The sequence below is a fragment of the Cydia fagiglandana genome, chromosome 11, assembly GCF_963556715.1.
Source record: "Cydia fagiglandana chromosome 11, ilCydFagi1.1, whole genome shotgun sequence".
Lineage (NCBI taxonomy): Eukaryota > Metazoa > Arthropoda > Insecta > Lepidoptera > Tortricidae > Cydia > Cydia fagiglandana.
In genome coordinates, this window is record NC_085942.1 from 639,957 (window position 1) to 658,200 (window position 18,244).

The window sequence follows — 18,244 nt, forward strand, 5'->3', positions numbered from 1 at the left end:
GCTTTGAACGCGTTTATTATACTCGTTCACAAAAATGCGTTCCGTTATTTGTTACGCAACTTCACATAAATGATCATGGGCCCGATTCGGATTTTGAAATAGATATCTATTAGACATCACCAAGACACGATAACGATATGTTTAAGATCTAACCTGTCAAATTTGACATTTGCGCGATTCTGCAGATACTCTTGAACGATTTTTGTCTATGTTTATGTTCTTCTTATTTTTTTTTTCTTAATTATTTTTCTTGTATATATAGGTATTGTTCATTTTTTTTGTATTCTCTGTTGTTGTCTTACTTATTCCTTTTGTGTATCTTTGCAATGTTTTAATATGTATCTTTATGTGTTATCTGTCGTGGCATCACCGAATGGGCCCTACGGAAGACCAGCGCTGGCTTTGGCATTATGCTGAGTTGGGTCCATTTCGTGATGCACACTTACTGATGTCTTATTTTCTTGCTGTTGTTGTCTGTACATGTTAGTACATGTTTTGTGAACGTCAAGAATAAATATCTTTTATCTTTATCTTATTTCCACAGGATATGACTCAGAGATCCAATTCACATCTAATAGATATCTTACTCTATCTAACGTAAAAGTGACATTGGCTGCCCGAATTGCGCTGCAAAAGAGAACTAGTTAATATCTAAACTATAACGTATCTAGAATGGATCTAATACGTGTCGTCTCTTGTGAATATCTTGAAGATCGAATACGGCAGCATGTTTTTTCACTGATTCCTGGCCCCTTTACGGCCCGAAAAAGCAAGGAACCAAATTGCCCTCGACCCGACTACGCCTCAACGGGAGGTTATGATGTATTTTATCGTCTTATTATTCTTATCTTCGCCCACTAGTTCTTTCGAGGAAGTTTACGTCAGTAAATATCACATAAAAGTTTTACGAGTGATTTTGTTTGTGTGAATATAGTATTTTTCCTGCAGAAAAATATATCCCCCTTGTATTAACATGTTTGCAAATAAAAACCGGACAAGTGCGAGTCGGACTCGCCCGCCGAGGGTTCCGTACTTTTTAGTAAGTAGTCCCTTTGGGTATGGAACCCTAAAAACGGTACAGTCACTGATGCGAGATATAATTAAAATTTTGTACGGAACTCTCAGTGCGCGAGATAAATGAACTCGCACTTGACCGGTTTATTTTTATCTAGGTCAGTGGTTCCCAAAGTTGACTGGGCTCCAACCCACCTAGTAAAAACTGACAAATTTAGGACCCACCTCTTGGCCGCCTTAAAAAGGGGGCATAAAATAATATTTGTAACACTCAGATTCCGTAGTGGATTCAGGGGGTCCCACTCAAAATTTGCTCGCGACCCACCAATGGCTCGCGACCCATAGTTTAGGAAATACTGATCAAGGTACTTAGGTACCTAAATGATAACGCCCCAAGATGTAAGTTTTATTCCTTCAATAACGATCCTTCTATTTTATTATAATGTACAATGACAAGCAATAAAACATTATCGAAGACAAATACAGCCATTTATAATTTGCCTCAAGCTTCGTTGTTAACATTGTGACCTTTGACATGCAAGATACTCGTATATTTTGATCGTAAAGGTGTCATTATGAAACAAGGAAATACCTAAATGTTATCTACAATTTTTTGGGTAATTCGAATCGCTTTTGAATGTTGGGTTTCTAAAATCACTTATGAGCGTTTCTTTTATTTTTTTGCCATTTTGATATATTGTGACATTTTTTGCCACTTTTGTGTTATTTCTAGTTAGGATCGCGAGCCCTTTTCATCCTTATAGAAGATTAAAAATTCATGCGACCAGAAGCGGTATCATGGTCGTATTTTTATCACCTGTCATGCTATGCGTCACTTTCACACTTACATATTTGTTAGAACGTGACAGGTATGGTGACGAATGATAAAGAGCCGACCATCTTAGCCCTACATGATACCGCGCGTCGCTGGACCGTGAGCACCAATCAGCGGTGCTTCGGGAACATACACGTACATACAGTAACTGATTTAGTTAAATTAAGTTTTATCCCTTTCTTACAAATACATAAGTGAAAATGTCAGATAAAGACAAACGATTCATAGCTGGAATAATTCAGACTACTTTTAAGAACGCGTTTAAAGGCAGACCGTAAAAAGTCTGCTGCGATTTTGATAGCCCACGCAGTGCAAGTGTAATTTTAAACGTCAAACTTCTATGAAATTATGACGTATACATAACACTTACACTGCGTGGGCTATCAAATCCGCTGCAGACTTTGTTTGGTGCGACTATACAGGGTGATTCAGGAGACGTGAGCAGGACTAAGACTGCGCCTTTTGTAAATTATAAGCAACTGTTTCGTATCAGTATTAGTGAGATTAACGTTAATTTTCTACTCGTGTTGAAAAAAAAATTAATAAATTTATTTACGACATGCATGGTCACCCTAAAATTAGAACACTAAACTACTGATATTCTGTGTCAAATTGATTGTCATCACTGTCATCACGGTCTGGTTACTTTTGAAAACTCGTATCTCACTCAAGTTTGACAGTTTATGTCTTCGTAATCAAATGCTGTCATTACGGTTAAAGAGGTTTTATGGTTATTAATTGGGTCTTGTAGGGTAACCATGATTGTAGAGAATTAAATTTGCCCTCACCAAAAAGTTAAAAAATAGGAAAAATTGTGGTTGTTTCACCTAAATACGACGGTGATCGGTCAATTATCAGTTACTGAGTGTGCAGGATTAGTCCTGCTCACGTCTCATGAATCACCCTGTATGTATAACGCCATTAGTGATTAACCTTGGAGTAAACTTTTACGTATTTGCAAACCTCTTTCTTTTATTCTTATTGCAACTTTAAATATCTGACATTTGACATTCTTTCAAGTCATTTTGACAATAATTAAAATTATGAAACTACATACGCGATTAAGTCCCGTTGTGTAGTTTCATAATGTTGAATAATCGTGAAAGTTTAAATCAATAATTAAAATTACATCGAATAATAACTCAAGTGAACTTTTATTGTAAATGAAAAATTATAACATTCAAAAATTAAATAACGGTGCCGTCTTAAGTTTCATTTGTCCTCGTACTTTTTAAAGTCAAACCAAATTGCACCCGTCGAGCCGGGACCACGACTCAAGGTGAGTTCAAAACTCATCATATCGGTACAGTCAGCCAAGAAAGTGGTCTACTTTTCGACTCTATCAATCAGGCCCCTGTTTCACCAACGTGACAGGTGCGACGAATTGTAAAATCACTTTTGCTGACGTCACAAGCATCCATGAACTACGGTTACCGCTTACCATCGGGCGGGCCGTATTCCTGTTTGCCACCATCACTGTATTATTAAAAAAAAACTTTATGATAACGGAAGAAAACAGATATAATAAAGTTTTTTTAAATAATACAATGATGGTGGCAAACAGGAATACGGCCCGCCCGATGGTAAGTGGTAATCGTAGCCCATGGATGCCTGTGACGACAGCAACAGTGATTTTACAATTCGTCGCACCTGTCACCGAAGTGAAATTGGGGCCTGATGATAGAGTCGAAAAGTGGTAGACCACTTTCTTGGCTGACTGTACAACACAATCGGCGTCCATGTTACATTTACTGGAAAATACTAACGAAGGTCATTTATTTAATGGATTCTTTCTTTCCCGCGATTACCTCGCCCTTTGCACCATTAGGGACAATTTACCGACCTTCGCCTTTACCCGCCCTTGAAATATTGATAATATACCGTGTAACGTGTGTCGAATTAAAGGGACAACTTTTGTAATTGACAGAGTGTTAGAAGGTCTCTGGTTTAACTTGGGCAAAAATGCTTTCATGTTGTCCGGATGTTCTCGTATGCAGTCTCATTTCTCAGGCAATTCTCGTGAAATATTGTAAGCATGATGCTTAAATACTTTTTTTTGTCAGTTAAGTTTTGTAAAATTTTCAATATGGCAACTTTTTTGAGTTTTAAGTTATGCTCGCGATATAGCATAGCATAGGTCGCGAGGTGTGTGTATCCAGTATATTTATTGCATCATGATGTTGTCTTTACAAGGTGTGTAAGTATTTCATTTCTGGATCAAACATGAACCCTGTTAGGGCATAGGAACATTATAATATATAATATATTAAGCAATATATAACAGTAAGGTAACTTTAAGTATTTAGCTATTAAGGTTAACTTGCCATACCCTATTCAGGGTCCATGATGTTCATTCAATTTAAAATTCCATCTGTAAATACCATGGAAGGCAATAAATCAATGAAATGAAATAATTATATCTTATATCTAATAGTTTATATAATACCATTCTATGATAAACAATTTATTTCAACATATTACATCAAAATTAGTTGCAAGTCATATTAAAAAAAAATCTTATTAAATGAATAATTTTCAATTTTTTACTTGAATAAAAGTAAATTAATAAAAAAAATACTTAAAAAATCTAATTGTGAAATATGCGTCAAAATATTGGCTTCAGTCTTGAAGCATTCCCCTGAACTCTTCTGGCGATACCCATAATAATATGTCTCGGCTAGTCGTTTCCGGTATTGCCCGGTTGAAATGGCCGAGCGATATTATGTAAGCATTCTTTGAGGCCGGAAATGGGTTTCTAGGCCGGGGCACGCTCACCTAAACAGTGAGCACTATTGGAAAACTTTTAAATAAAGATTGTCTTTGGAAAGACGTTGCATATTTAAGGAGGCGAAATTAAAATTGCGAAACTTTAGGTTGTATTAAAGATTCATTAGCGAAGTGGAACGGACAAAAAGCATTGGAAGTCTAGAGGTAAGAGCGTGCGACTTTCAATCCGGTGGTCGCGAGTTGAAAGCCTAGCTTGTACTAGTTATTCGGAATTTGATATTTATCAGTCGCCTTTTTGCCCTCTGAATAAATATCTTGTATTTAATAATTAATTAGTATTTAAAGTGAAAATCATTACCATACAAATTTCCGTTTGGTGTTTTCTATACCTATTATATAGGTTAGGTACCTATTACGATTGCCTTTGTTAGCCGTTTTCATTTACAATTACACTATTAGGGTTCTGTACCCAAAGGGTAAAAATAGGACCCTATTACTAAGACTCCGCTGTCCGTCTATCTGTACGTCTGTCTGTCTGTCTATCTGTCCGTCTGTCTGTCAGCAGGCTGTATCTATCTCATGAACCGTGATAGCTAGACAATTTTCACGGATGATGTATTTCTGTTGCCGCTATAACAATAAATACTAAAAACTAAATATAATAAATATTTAAGTGGGGCTCCCATACAACAAACGTGATTTTTATGCCGTTTTTTGCGTAATGGTACGGAACCCTTCGTTCGCGAGTCCGACTCGCACGTGGCCGGTTTTATTTAGTTATATACGTGCCTGACATGGACGAATAACGTACTGACGAATTGTAATATCTGACGAAAACTACAACTAATCTGATCATTTTGTCAGAAAAGTGTCAGTTCGGTTGAGAGGCGTCTCAGGCGATCATAGGGCTGGCGCTTTCTTTGCCCAGAGGCTGAGCCTAGGCGGTGGAGTGGGGGTGCGCTAGGGGCAACGCCGCTGGCGTTTTTGCGACCATGCCGGAAGAGAGTGATTTGGGGGAAGTCTTTTATATTTAGTATTTGACGACCGGTCTGGCCTAGTGGGTAGTGACCCTGCCTATGAAGCCGATGGTCCCGGGTTCGAATCCTGGTAAGGGCATTTATTTGTATTATTGATATAGATATTTGTTCCTGAGTCATGGTTGTTTTCTATGTATTTAAGTATTTATATATTATATATGTATATCATTATCTGAGTACCCACAACACAAGCCGTCTTGAGCTTACCGTGGGGCTTAGTCAATTTGTGTAAAAATGTCCTATAATATTTAGTTTAGTTAATAGTTAGTTTTAATGTACTTGCGTGTTATTGAAATATGTTTTTTTTTATATTTTGAGCAATGCGAAATATATTTACTAATCATTAAAAATATCAGCCAATTCTGACGCAGAACCATTTTCACTTGGCAACGTTCTCAGGTTAACGAACCATTTTTCCAAGGAGTTAAAAACATGTTTTCTGGCTCGGTGTTATTGTTGGCCTAGGGCTTAATGGAATTACTTTCCGCTGATTTATAATGGGGGTCGAACGGCCCCAACTGGAATTGGCCGTTATTTCAAGGACTCGAAGTTTACGAGTGTTAAATTAAGTTTCGTGGATTATGGTATAGCGTCGTTTGGGAAAGCAATAAAAGTATACTTATAATAATTAAAAGCAAAAAGGCTTCGTATATGGATACTAATTTTATAGTGTAGTCAGTAATTTTTAGAGAATAGAGAAATATAGAGAGCGTTTATTCGAGGCAAAATAAAAGAAGAAAATAAGACGTACCTACATAAAATATAAAAACCACGAAATGGTCCCGACCCAGCACTAATAACACAAAAAAAAAACAAATCAAGAATTGTAGATCACACCTACAATTTTTTTTTGTTTTTTTTTTGTGTTCAAAGATTGTGTGTGTTTTGGGTTCAAAGTATTTATCTCTATAAGTATATATATCGTCGCCTAGCACCCATAGCACAAGCTTTACTTAGTTTGGGGCTAGGTTGATCTGTGTAAGATGTCCACCAATATTTATTTATTTATTTAAAGTTGAAGTAATTTATACATTGGTTTTGAATTATTGAGAAATTGAATTAGACAGATTGGTTTTTTGCATTGACAACTTGAATTTTTGTAGTAAGTAGAACGTACCTACTGGTGCTCGACGCGGTCCCAGTACATCTCACCTTGAAACTTAAGTAATTGTCAATAGAGGTGACAGCAAGGTGTCATCTATTGGGCATTAGCATGCTAGCATTAGTACGTTTATCTTATTGGACAATAATAAATCAATATATATTTATTTGTTCCAGATTCCGATGACGCCATGAGCCACATCGCCCAGACTTGCCTTAAACATGGCCACAAACGACCTCCCATGTAAAACCAAGCAATGGACGACAAAGTTAACGATGCGGCTGTGCTCAGTGAACTTACTAGCGGCCACCATACTAGCGTGCTTACCTTACATCTCCACTTTAACTTTGCCGAGCGGGGACCCGGCTCCGGGCCGCTCGCCCGGCCCACCCGAATCTGAACTTTATGTTACTTTAGATACAGTTGAAAATGTAACCGATGTGACCACAGAAATGAGTGAGGTAGAAGACGCATGTGCCTTCGCGAGGAGTGAGAGAGAGGTAGTGACGTTGAGTGAGACGGATAGTGAAGTGAATTTGACGGTTGAGCATGCGGTGTTTGAAACGGAGCAGCTTGTGAGGGGCGTCGTATATGAAGGTAAGTTTAGATTCTAGATCTAACTTTAGGTTTTTAGTCCTAGATTTTTATTATTACAAATTGACCAGCGATAAACCTGCAGGCGAGATCGCCTGATACCCTTGGAGACGCCATGGCTGTCATTTTCTGTACAAAACATCAGAGAAATGCTTCATTGGATTAAGGACCCTTCTCTAATGGAATGGCGCATATATGTGTGCCACAGAGAGAGAGAGAACTCTTGCTTAAATATTAACAGCTGAAAATGTTTTGTATAAGTAACTTATGAATTCTTCAACTAAGGGCCACTTGCACCATCCCACTAACCCGGGATTAACCGGTTAAACCTGGAGTTACCATGGTTACCAATACATTTTGTAACTTGTTTAACGGTTTAACCGGTTAACCCCAGGTTAGTGGGATGGTGTAAGTGGCTATAAGTCTAATAAAGGAAAAAGATTGTGGTAAAATATCCTTTAAGTTAATTACAGACCTCGGGAACAAAATTTTAATTGCTTAATAGGAATATTAAAGCAAAAAATCCTCAAGTGTCTGGAAGAATTAATTATTTCATCACGAGCTCGTATCTTATTCACATTGCTTGCCGAGCGCTCTAGCAAACCAAGTAGGTATGTAAAGGATCATACTGTATGATCCTTTGTACATATCTATATATGTATTTGGTTTGTAGGTACATACTTACATACTTGGCAGTATATCTATACTGCCGAATCCTCAGCCTCAGACGACGCTACGGAGCTACGCTGTGACAATAAATAAAATAAATAAATACGAAATAAGTTCCTCCTGTGTGGAGCCCAGTTCAAGGCCCATGAATCAAATAATATTGTTACCATTTTGATGTCAATATCCTGTTTCACAACGAAGAGAAAATAATTGTATTTAAACTGTTGTGAGACATACTAACATTGAATAATTTTACGGTTACCGTCGTGAACGCTGCTCGCACTGTTAGTGCTTGAGAAAGGAGACCTAGGCTCTCCGAAACATGTCGCGGGAGTGACTAAAAACAAGTGAGTCTAAACCGTAAAATTATTCAATGAAGAGAAAAATAAAACAATATAATTAATAAATTGTGGGTTTAATAAGTAAATTTTGAGGCTATTTGGATCCATTGTTACCTCTCGACCCGGAAATGAACGAAACATCCGCCTTTACTCGGCGGGTGATTAGAACCGATATTTTATTAAAAGCGCCTTTTAATTAAGCCGTCCGCCGCCCGGCGTCTTTGCCCAGGTAAATTCGGCAGGCGCTCATCCGAAACTGGAAAACTGGGTTACAGAGTCATCAATTTACCGCCACTCTGTTATTATTCCAAGCTTATGTTTTAACTTTCAACGTGTTTTGACGGCAAAGCTTAGTAAACTTTAGATTGTTTTGAGTTAAAGTTCAACTATAACTTAGAATTCCTAGGCACCTGTCAGCCGGCGAGTAGCGAAGTGTGAGTTTTGCGCAAGAGAATTTTCATTTCAATAAGTTTTAGAATGATATAATTAGTAATCAAGGATCAATATCTACTTCTCGCCAGCAAAAGGAGAGATGCGAGACCGTGTCATGTGGCTCTTTTTCCTTTCATACATACCTATACGTTATAAAAATGTTCTCTAAAGAAATGCAAAAAGATGTAGGTGCTTAGTGTAAATATTGAAGTAAAAAGTAATGAAATAAAGAAAACAAGTATATTTATAATAAAGTAATGAAATAAATGCTGCATTTGTATTTGTAATTATATTATTATCCTTATTGTATTAACATGAAGACCGTGTGCCGTCCACGATTACAAATGCTGCTTATACAGATGTTTGTTGACCCTTAAATATGCTTAAAAGCATTCCTCACATTTCTGACTCTGAGCCCCGTTTGTGGGTAAATTATGTAAACAGGGTTTCATAATACAATGTTTGAATGTTGATTCATTTTTAACTTTTACAGGGTCGTGTGACAGAGATTGAGAAATTTAATGTCTAATTGGGAGTTTGCCAGTGGCGGATTTCCCATAAGGCACAGTAGGCCCGGGCCTAGGGCGGCGAGATATTAGGGGCGGCAAATTGTGACAAAAAATTCACTGATGACAACAAAAAATAACTCAAAATTAGGCCAGGCAACGAATTCTCAAAAAAAGATACCTAGAGAGGGAAATACTTGAAACACAATTTTTGACTTTGTACCTAACTTTATTTGGACTATCTACTATCTAGGAGGTGAACATATCAAAAGTCCCCGGCCGTAGCCCTTGAGCCGGGGGAAGAGAGAGGTTTGAATGTCACATTTTTCAGTTTTTCGCTTAGATCTCGGAAACTATGCGTTGTAACGACATGATCATTATACAAAATGAAAGTTGGTTAAATTTGCTACAAGCTACAACTTTTACGATATCTGGAGGGCCCTCCACACTTTTGTGCGCGAATCGCGGCGCAAAGCCGCGAACGCGAGTGTGGCGTCGATTTAGCATATTGTTGACGCCTTCGCGCCTTGTTCCCCGTTTATAGGGTTCCGTACCTCAAAAGGAAAAAACGGAACCCTTATACTCGTGCGTCTGGCTGTCCGTGTGTCACAGCCTATTTTCTCCGAAACTGCTGGACCAATTAAGTTGAAATTTGGCACACATGTGTAAGTTAGTGACCCAAAGATGGATTTATTTACAAATGAATTTTAAATATGGAGGCCATTTTTGGGGGGTAAGTAAATGAGAAAATTTAAAAATAAAGTTTTTCAGACTATATCGTGTTACATATCAAACATAGAGCACATTGTAAGAATCTCTATACTTCGTTTTTTTTAGCATTAGAAATTAGGTAAACAATCTTGATGTGTCTTTTAATTGAAAAACACGTTTTAAAAATAAGTCACGGCAAATTATGTAACAATTATGAATCTAATACGATCATTTATATTCTTCTTCTTTCATAAGTAATAGTTTGTTATTTTTAAAAAGCGTTTTTCAATTAAAAGACGTCAAGATCGCTTACCTTCTTGCAAGTTCTTTCTAATGCTAAAAAAACGAACTATAATATTTTTCTTTTTTTTTATAATTTAAAGATAAGTAAATAGTTTTGCAGTTATTCAAGAAAATAGGCAAAAAAATGTTTTTCTTGTTTCTTTTTTAGATTTTTTTTATGTTTTTGTAGGTACATAAAAAGTCAATGTTATTGGTAAAACTGTCACTTAAAATGAATAAGTATTTGCTTATTTTTTTCGTAAAACCTATGTTCCTATGATCATGTCACAAGGACGTATAGTTTCTGAGATATAATAAGAGAAAAACCGAAAAATGTGACCTTCAAACCAAACCCCCGTACTTTTGATATGTTCACCTCCTAACGAGTCCAAATAAGTTACGATGACTCACGTTAGACCGGGCCGTGTCCGGGCCGGAGTTTCCGGCGCATCGTTTTCTATGGAAAGCATCACGTGATCGCCTGTCATGTCATAGAAAAGTAAGCGCCGGAAACCCCGGTCCGGACACGGCCCGGTCTAGCGTGAGTCAACCTTTACTAAGTAAAAAATGTGTCCCTAGCATTTCCCTCTATACCTTTTCGTTGCCTGATCTAATTGTAGTCAATATGATGGGTGCTGATACTGCTGATGCTGAGAAAGGGGCGGCTACAAGGCTTGGGGCCTAGGGCGGCAAAGACTGCAAATCCGCCACTGGAGTTTGCAGATGTGCATAGGCTACGGTGACCGCTTACTATTAGGCGGGCCGTATCCTTGTGTGCTACTAGCGTGGTATAGAAAAATATTCTCAATTTAATACATTTACTGGCAGTCAGCAGGCAGCGGTAGCCGTGCTACGAGCGAACTCGATATTCTTAACCACTCACATGATTGATATTTTTCAGTGACCACTATTATTATGTGAAAGTTAAGGGTGACAGCTTGCAACTATAGGTGCATAAAGCATGTGAGTGGTTAAGCTTTTTCTTACTTAAAAAGAAGAAGAAGAATAATTTAGTGTAGATGCACATGCAACTGAATTTTTTGTAATTTTTATTTTTTTTCGGGTATGATTTTTTTCTGCTCCATAAGTATACCTACAGCACAACCGAGGTTTGAACCCACAATTTCTCACCACCAACCAAATAAATATATACACCGTGTTTTTTTTGTTTTCCGTTAATTTCAAGGGTGCATTCCTGAGCTTAAATCAAGTAACTTTCTCAAAGACACCGATATTCTAATTAACTCCATTTCGGAGATAATCAGTATTTTATTATTTTCCTATAAGGCCTCTACAAGCGTGTACACTTGCCTTAGGGCCGGTTTACATATTGATTAGTGTTTAGAATGAGTTCATACATTTGATACTAAACTTAAGTACAATCTCGGTCGATCGATGTTCGAAATGACATTGATATGTCACAGATTTCAATTGTTTGGTTGAGTTAAATGTAATGCCCGTCTTACGACAACGCTACAAACATGCTACATTTAATTACCTACTTTTTAAACTATTTTTTTTTAAAGCAACAGCAATTTGAAAACTTTTTTGAAAATTAACTATGCCATTTAGTTCTCTTAAACGTACTTAACCATACCCCGAAGTTAACGGAATTCAATAAAAACACGGTGTATAAAAGGTTAAGAGCTAATATCAAAGGTAGGTAAATAAAAGTTTGAAATTGCTTATGCCGGTAAAATATATCAAGAGAAAGTTCCAAAGGGAAACTTTGCTAGTGCTTAAATTAATTAATTTAGTTAAATTTAATAAATTAGTGTACACATGCAATAATTAATCTTCATGAACATCCGTGGCTTTCTTGTTTTGAAGCGTTTGCTATCTAACTTTGTAGGATTTTGTGGCGTTAGATAAATTAGTTTTCACCACACCAGCTTGGAAAGGCCCTCTTAATTTATCAACACTGGTGGGAAAGTTGCATCCACAAGAGTGGCAAAGTAATAGTTTGTGTTGTCGCTCGTTTAGTTTTAGTTTAGGTGTAGCTTAGTGTTATGTCATGTACACACTGAAAATCAGCGTCATGGCTTGCCGTGGCATTATGCTGAGAGGGGGTCCTGTTTAGCGTCTAGTTTGTGTCATTTGTATTGTATGTGTTATTTTTTATACTCAATTAAGATGTTAAATAAATGTATTTATATTCTTCTTCTTATTTCTAATTCGATACAAATTTTAAGTTGTTTCCTCACGTTAGCTATCACCATTGACTTACTTGTAATTTAATTTGTGAAAAAAATAAGAATATCTAACTAACAAAACCAAATAAATTGTCTATATCTTGTCTCTGTTATCAATGGTCTTCGTGCCAGTAAAATAAATAAATACCTACCACTGAAAATCCACAACATGGCGGAGAGGGAAAAAATCTTGTCAGGGCTAATACCTCCATCTAGTATTACGTAAACTTTTTTCATTTCCAAATAGCGAAGAATTCCACATTAGTGCTTAATGTTTTTCTGTTTCTAAGTGCTTTCCTTTATACGTAAAAACTTCTAACACATCCATCAAGCCTATTCAGCGTTCAAGGTGCAAATTTACCGCAACGCATTAATTCTGACAAACCACATTGTCTGCTCCTTGCAAAAATCGTCTGATAATTCACCTTTGTTATCTTTTATGTTTTAATACCAGTATTTTTTGGAACAGTATTTCAATTGTTATCTTCCATTAGATTTATGCGGGTTAGATTAGCAGAATTCAAGGTAAAAAATTAATATACGCAATATGATCACCAAGGCTCGTAACAGGTTTTTTCTTCATACAAAAAATACCGATATTATTACGTTCTTTTTCGTTCTATTTTTATAATTTCATCTTTAATGGAATAATCTAACGAAGTTGTTACCTAAATACATGATTCAGTAAAGAAGAGCATAAAATAATAAAAAAAATATTGGTTTATTTCGGGGCACTGTGTATAAACAATCTACTGGTACAGTCAGCATCGAGTCATAATTATCTACCATTCTATAATAGCTTTACTAAAATAGACGTCTGTAAAATTGTATCTAAAAAATGATTGTTTGGGAGGAGAAACAATTTTGTGCAAGAGTATAGAAGATACTTTTAAGTATGGACCGTAAGAACATATCTACATTTGTAAAATTGTTAGGGATTGACATATATTTTCAATACGTCATTGTATCCGCTACTATTGTAGTAACACATTCAACTATCATTTACATGTGTAATAACACATTCAATTATCAATACCTTACCCGACTTGGCCGACTTTATTACTTGGTATCATCATTTTATAGCTTGTGAATTTTAGTCAGGCTTTCTTCGGGGCCACCAGTCTAATTTCGCGTCAGAAACGGTCGAACTGCCATCTGAGGTTTTAAACTAGGAACAAAAATAGGTCTAGTCTTCTGCAGTTTTAAATACCACAAACTGTGACGATCGTGGTATAAATTCTTGAAATTTTGCAAAATAACATGAAAAAGACCAATCTAATCAAATAAAATGCTTGTTGAAATGAATGTATGTTCTGTGTAGTGCGCCGTGCCCGCGATCCATCACGGTTGAACAAAGGAGAGGAGCGTGGAATTGATTCCGCGGCCCGGAGACAATGCCCGCTCCGGCCAGCTCGGCCAAACATAGCTGTAAGCTATAATAGCTATAGGCACTAGTTCTAGAGGTTTAGAACACACTTGAATGTGAGACGACATATTTAGGGTAAGCGCTGTGTTTATTACAGTACATAATACTGAGCCAACAAAAGAAAATAAGGCATCCAAAATTTCTCAAAATTCTGTCAATTCACGTCAAACAATTGTGAGTCAAAAGACTGGAAAACTGGAAGGGTACGATAATAAATGTCAATTCAATACAATTTTGCGACATTGATGACAGATGACATCTACCGCACCCTTCTAGTTTGAAAAAATACCAGTTGCTTACAAAGCTAACTATTTTTACTTGAGCTTAGTATTTGTTTAAGAATTTACATTTAAAACAAGCGAAAAAATTTAAATTAGTTACCCAAGTTTTAAAATCCTGGTCACGGCACCATAAAGTAATTAAATCTAATTATCTACTCTATTATAAAAAAGTAAATAAAGTTTTATTTTCTTTTACTCCTTTAAACTAAGCATTGAAAAGGAAAGATGATTTTCCTACAATCGATTTATAACATCACTTCCATATAGTCTAACTCCCAACGTTAGCCTCCATTTAGTTAGCTGGCCACACATGCATATTGCATGCATTGAATTGATTTTGGCGAATACAGAGAAAAATTATTTATTTATTTATTTATTTATTAGTCAAATAAGTAACACAGCATTACAGTAAAACCAAGGCACTGTGAAACTACAAAATAAAATACAATAAGTACAAAGAAACTACAAATAAAAACCAAAGACAAATTAAACATTAGATTTGGGCGACGACGTAACAGCGTGGCTCCGTTGCGTCGTCTGACTTGGTGTAGGAACAATAGAAGCTCTGTGTACGAGCGACGGCCAAAATTACCTGTTAAGCCTGCATTCTAGTTGTTTAAATGCTTAGTTCTCGAATGTAGGAATTCCTAGCACTAGAACCATTTGATGATTTGATTTGTGAAGTTTTCAGTAGTCACACTTATTTATAAATTATAAACTTAAATACTTAGATGACATTTGCTACATCCATGACAGGCTCATGTAAACGTTTTTTTTTTATCAGCTTCGTTTTTGAGTATATAAACACAAATAATTAATAGCAACAGGTATAGTCAGATCGAGAAAAGTCTGCAGAGATTTTGATAGCCCACGTAGTGCAAGTGTTATTTTAAACGTCAAACTTCTATGAAATTATGACGCTTTTGACGCTGACATATCATAACACTTGCACTGCGTGGGCTATTAAAATCGCTGCAGAATTTTCTTGGATTAACTCTACTTTAAAAAGTTATCGCGGGTGTAACCAAATCACAATAAAATTCAATTAACATAATTTGTTAATTATATCGTATTTAATGTTATGCATTCTTAGAAAAGTGACCAAGCTGACGCTGGGAGCATTAGCAACTTAACGAAACTAGTTGTTAGTAACAAATACTAAATAACTTGCAAAGTTCCTTGACCCCAAGATTCCAGAAATTTCAACATTTCTACCTAGAAATGTAATGACGTACTCAGTCCTGTGACGACCCGGCTCAGACCCTCATTCGGTGTGACGAGGGCATTGACAGGGCTCATGCCGATGACTAATGACGCCGAATCATAATTACGACGGACTGTGAAATAAAGACCAAGAGGCGTATTCTGATTGTAATAGAGTCGCAGCCAGTCAACCAAACAGTCTGCAGCGGATTTTGATATTTGATATCCCTCGCAGTGTAAGTGTTATATATACGTCATAATTTCATAGAAGTTTGACGTTTAAAATGACACTTGCACTGCGTGGGCTATCAAAATCGCTGCAGACTTTTTATGATCTGACTATAATAGGTTATGAACTGCTAGTAAATTTTATTGAATAAAAATTAAATCATTGGAGAATCTAAAGCCGCCATCAGACTCCCATGGCTCGGGCACGTAGTCCGGATGACGATCGCGCAGTCTGGAGAGCGTACTCAGGAGTATCAAATGGCCGAAGACCGTCTGAACATCCTAGGTACCGCTGGAGAGCCGAAGAGCAAAAAAATCCTTAGCGAGCTCGGAGCCATGACTCATGGCTAGTCCAACAGGTCTCCACCGTCATACAGCGAGGCAACGCTGCTAGTGTGATGGGGACCTTTGGACCCGGCATAGAGCAGGACCGGTTTTAGGTTAGTCTTAAGTTAGTTCTTTTTGTCGTTTCTTCGTTATATCCTTAAATTATTATCCACGACCCAAAGTGGATTTCGGCCTCGTACGCCAAAGACCGCCATGCTTCTCTGTCCAAAGCCGTTTCTGTCCAGTCGACGGCGCCGAGCTTGCTAAGGATTTTTTGCTCTTCGTCTCTTCAGCGGTACCTAGGATGTCCGGACGGTCTTTGGCTATTTGCCATGACTCAGTCATGATTCCGATCTGTACTTCTTATGGATTATATCAGTATTCAGTATCAAAAGTGACTTTTCTGGTAAAATAAATATCACTTTTTACGCTGACAGATCATATTCATAACAAAACTGGATCCAATTCTAAACTTGTTATTTCAATCAGAATGCGCGCCTCCAGTAGATTAATAAAATGGTTCTCCGAATTAGGGACCAGAGTAATAAACTACTCTTAGCGCTCTTAAGAGCTATCGGCCATATTTGACAAGATGAATGATTACAATTTCTGCCAAAACTATACTCTACCTATATTCTGTACTCACAGGCCAATTCGAGTTTTAGTTATTATTCGATCTGTTTCCGATATGATACTTATAGGCCTGTCAGTATCAAAGGTGACTTTTTAGTGTTCCGTACAAAACTTTGTTCACGAAACACTTATTTATTTGGTAAGTACCTAATTAAACTTGGCTATTAAGCACTTTAATATTTTATTCACAAGTACCTATTTACTGCCTCAATATCTCAAAATGCTATACTTAACTGACTTATAACGCAACTCGGCCATTTAGGTAAACCTTAACCCATTCAGTGGTTTATCTAAAAGGGCCTTTTGTTGTAATCTTACGGCTCATTATGGCCCTCAGTGATAAGGGAGCGCGGAACTAGTGTCGTGCCCGTGGCAGTATGTCTGTAAGTTTGCCGTATTTTTTTGTGCAATATAGTTATACCAAAGTATTTCTACCACAATGTAATATAGACTTAAAATAAACGGCAGTTACAAAAAATATAAAGAAAAAAGATAATGTAATTCCAACCGTATCAATAAACACTCTACATACGCTTAAAAAATCTGTCATAAGTCATAATGTGTATAATAGAAACATACACAGTTACTTAGTATTTTAGTAGGAATTGTTATTTTTTGATAGTTTTAACAAAAAAAATATCGATATGTTCGATCGAAAATAAATTTTAGAAGCAATGTTATTAGCTTTTGTGCAAAAATAATTTAAAAAAATAGTGCGTCTTAGACGTAATGTTCGTGATTTTTTCTATCGAATGTAACTTGTTGGTTTTGAATCGATAAAGTTACTAGAGAAAGGTCTCAAGATTCATATTGTAGGCAACTCACTTTGCGCCAACAATACCAGCAACGTAATGCCACGCGTGGCTCACTCCGCGATTTCGTCGCTTTCCAACAGGTAGCTACAAGTATACCCGTCCCACACCAATTTTGGTGGCTAGCTATAAGCCGCGCGTGTCGCTGTCGCCACCTAGCGGTAATATCTGTCCTAATCGAGTGAATCGCCTGTATCTAGTACTATTATTGATTCTGTGGTATTGCCAATTCCACGGCCAGTTATATTCATCAGCTTTTAGCAGTACAACACTATGCGGAACCCCAATTTATCATCTTAATTATCATTTCACTTAAACCGGTTTCTGTTATTCAACTTTTGTGTGAATTTTTCGCGTTTTAATTTTCCTTCTCTTGATAAGTAGGTAAGTGGGGTTTTTGTTTAGGTAATTTATCTTTATAATGAGGTCTTAAATTTCAGGCTTTTAAATTGTATACCGGGTGTGGCCTGTAACATGAGCAAATAATTAAAACATAGATTGTACTCCTCAAACGGTGACACTTTTGATCAACAACTTTTAAAAATTATGAAGTATTTAGACTCCCTATTTTTCATACAAAATAAATATTATCTTCAATGGACGCCATCACCACGCCATATCATTGTGATTGACGTTGCTTGTCAAGCCTTAAACATAACAAAATTCGCAATACATTGCGTCTTTGAATAACCTTTAAAGTGTATTAAAAATCAAAGTAAAAGTTATTTTCAAAAGTCGCTAAACAAATGTTGATCAGTATGAGGAGTACAGCCTACAGTTAAATTTTTTGCTCATATTACAGGACACACCAGGTATGTAAATAATTGTAATCTTTAGAATACTGTAATAGTAAACACGCGTTAATCACTATCACTACACCTTATAAAACAAA

At 36.6% G+C, this 18,244-nt stretch overlaps 1 protein-coding gene across 1 annotated transcript in view; it reads left to right on the forward strand.

The window, feature by feature from the left end:
* Nucleotides 1-18,244, forward strand: part of LOC134668629 (uncharacterized) — a 347,587-nt gene that overhangs the window by 58,421 nt on the left and 270,922 nt on the right. Inside the window, exon 2 of the mRNA XM_063526069.1 lies at nucleotides 6,892-7,312. Within this exon, the coding sequence (XP_063382139.1) occupies nucleotides 6,937-7,312 (376 nt within the window). The 5' untranslated portion in view covers nucleotides 6,892-6,936. The remainder of the gene's footprint in view (nucleotides 1-6,891; nucleotides 7,313-18,244) is intronic.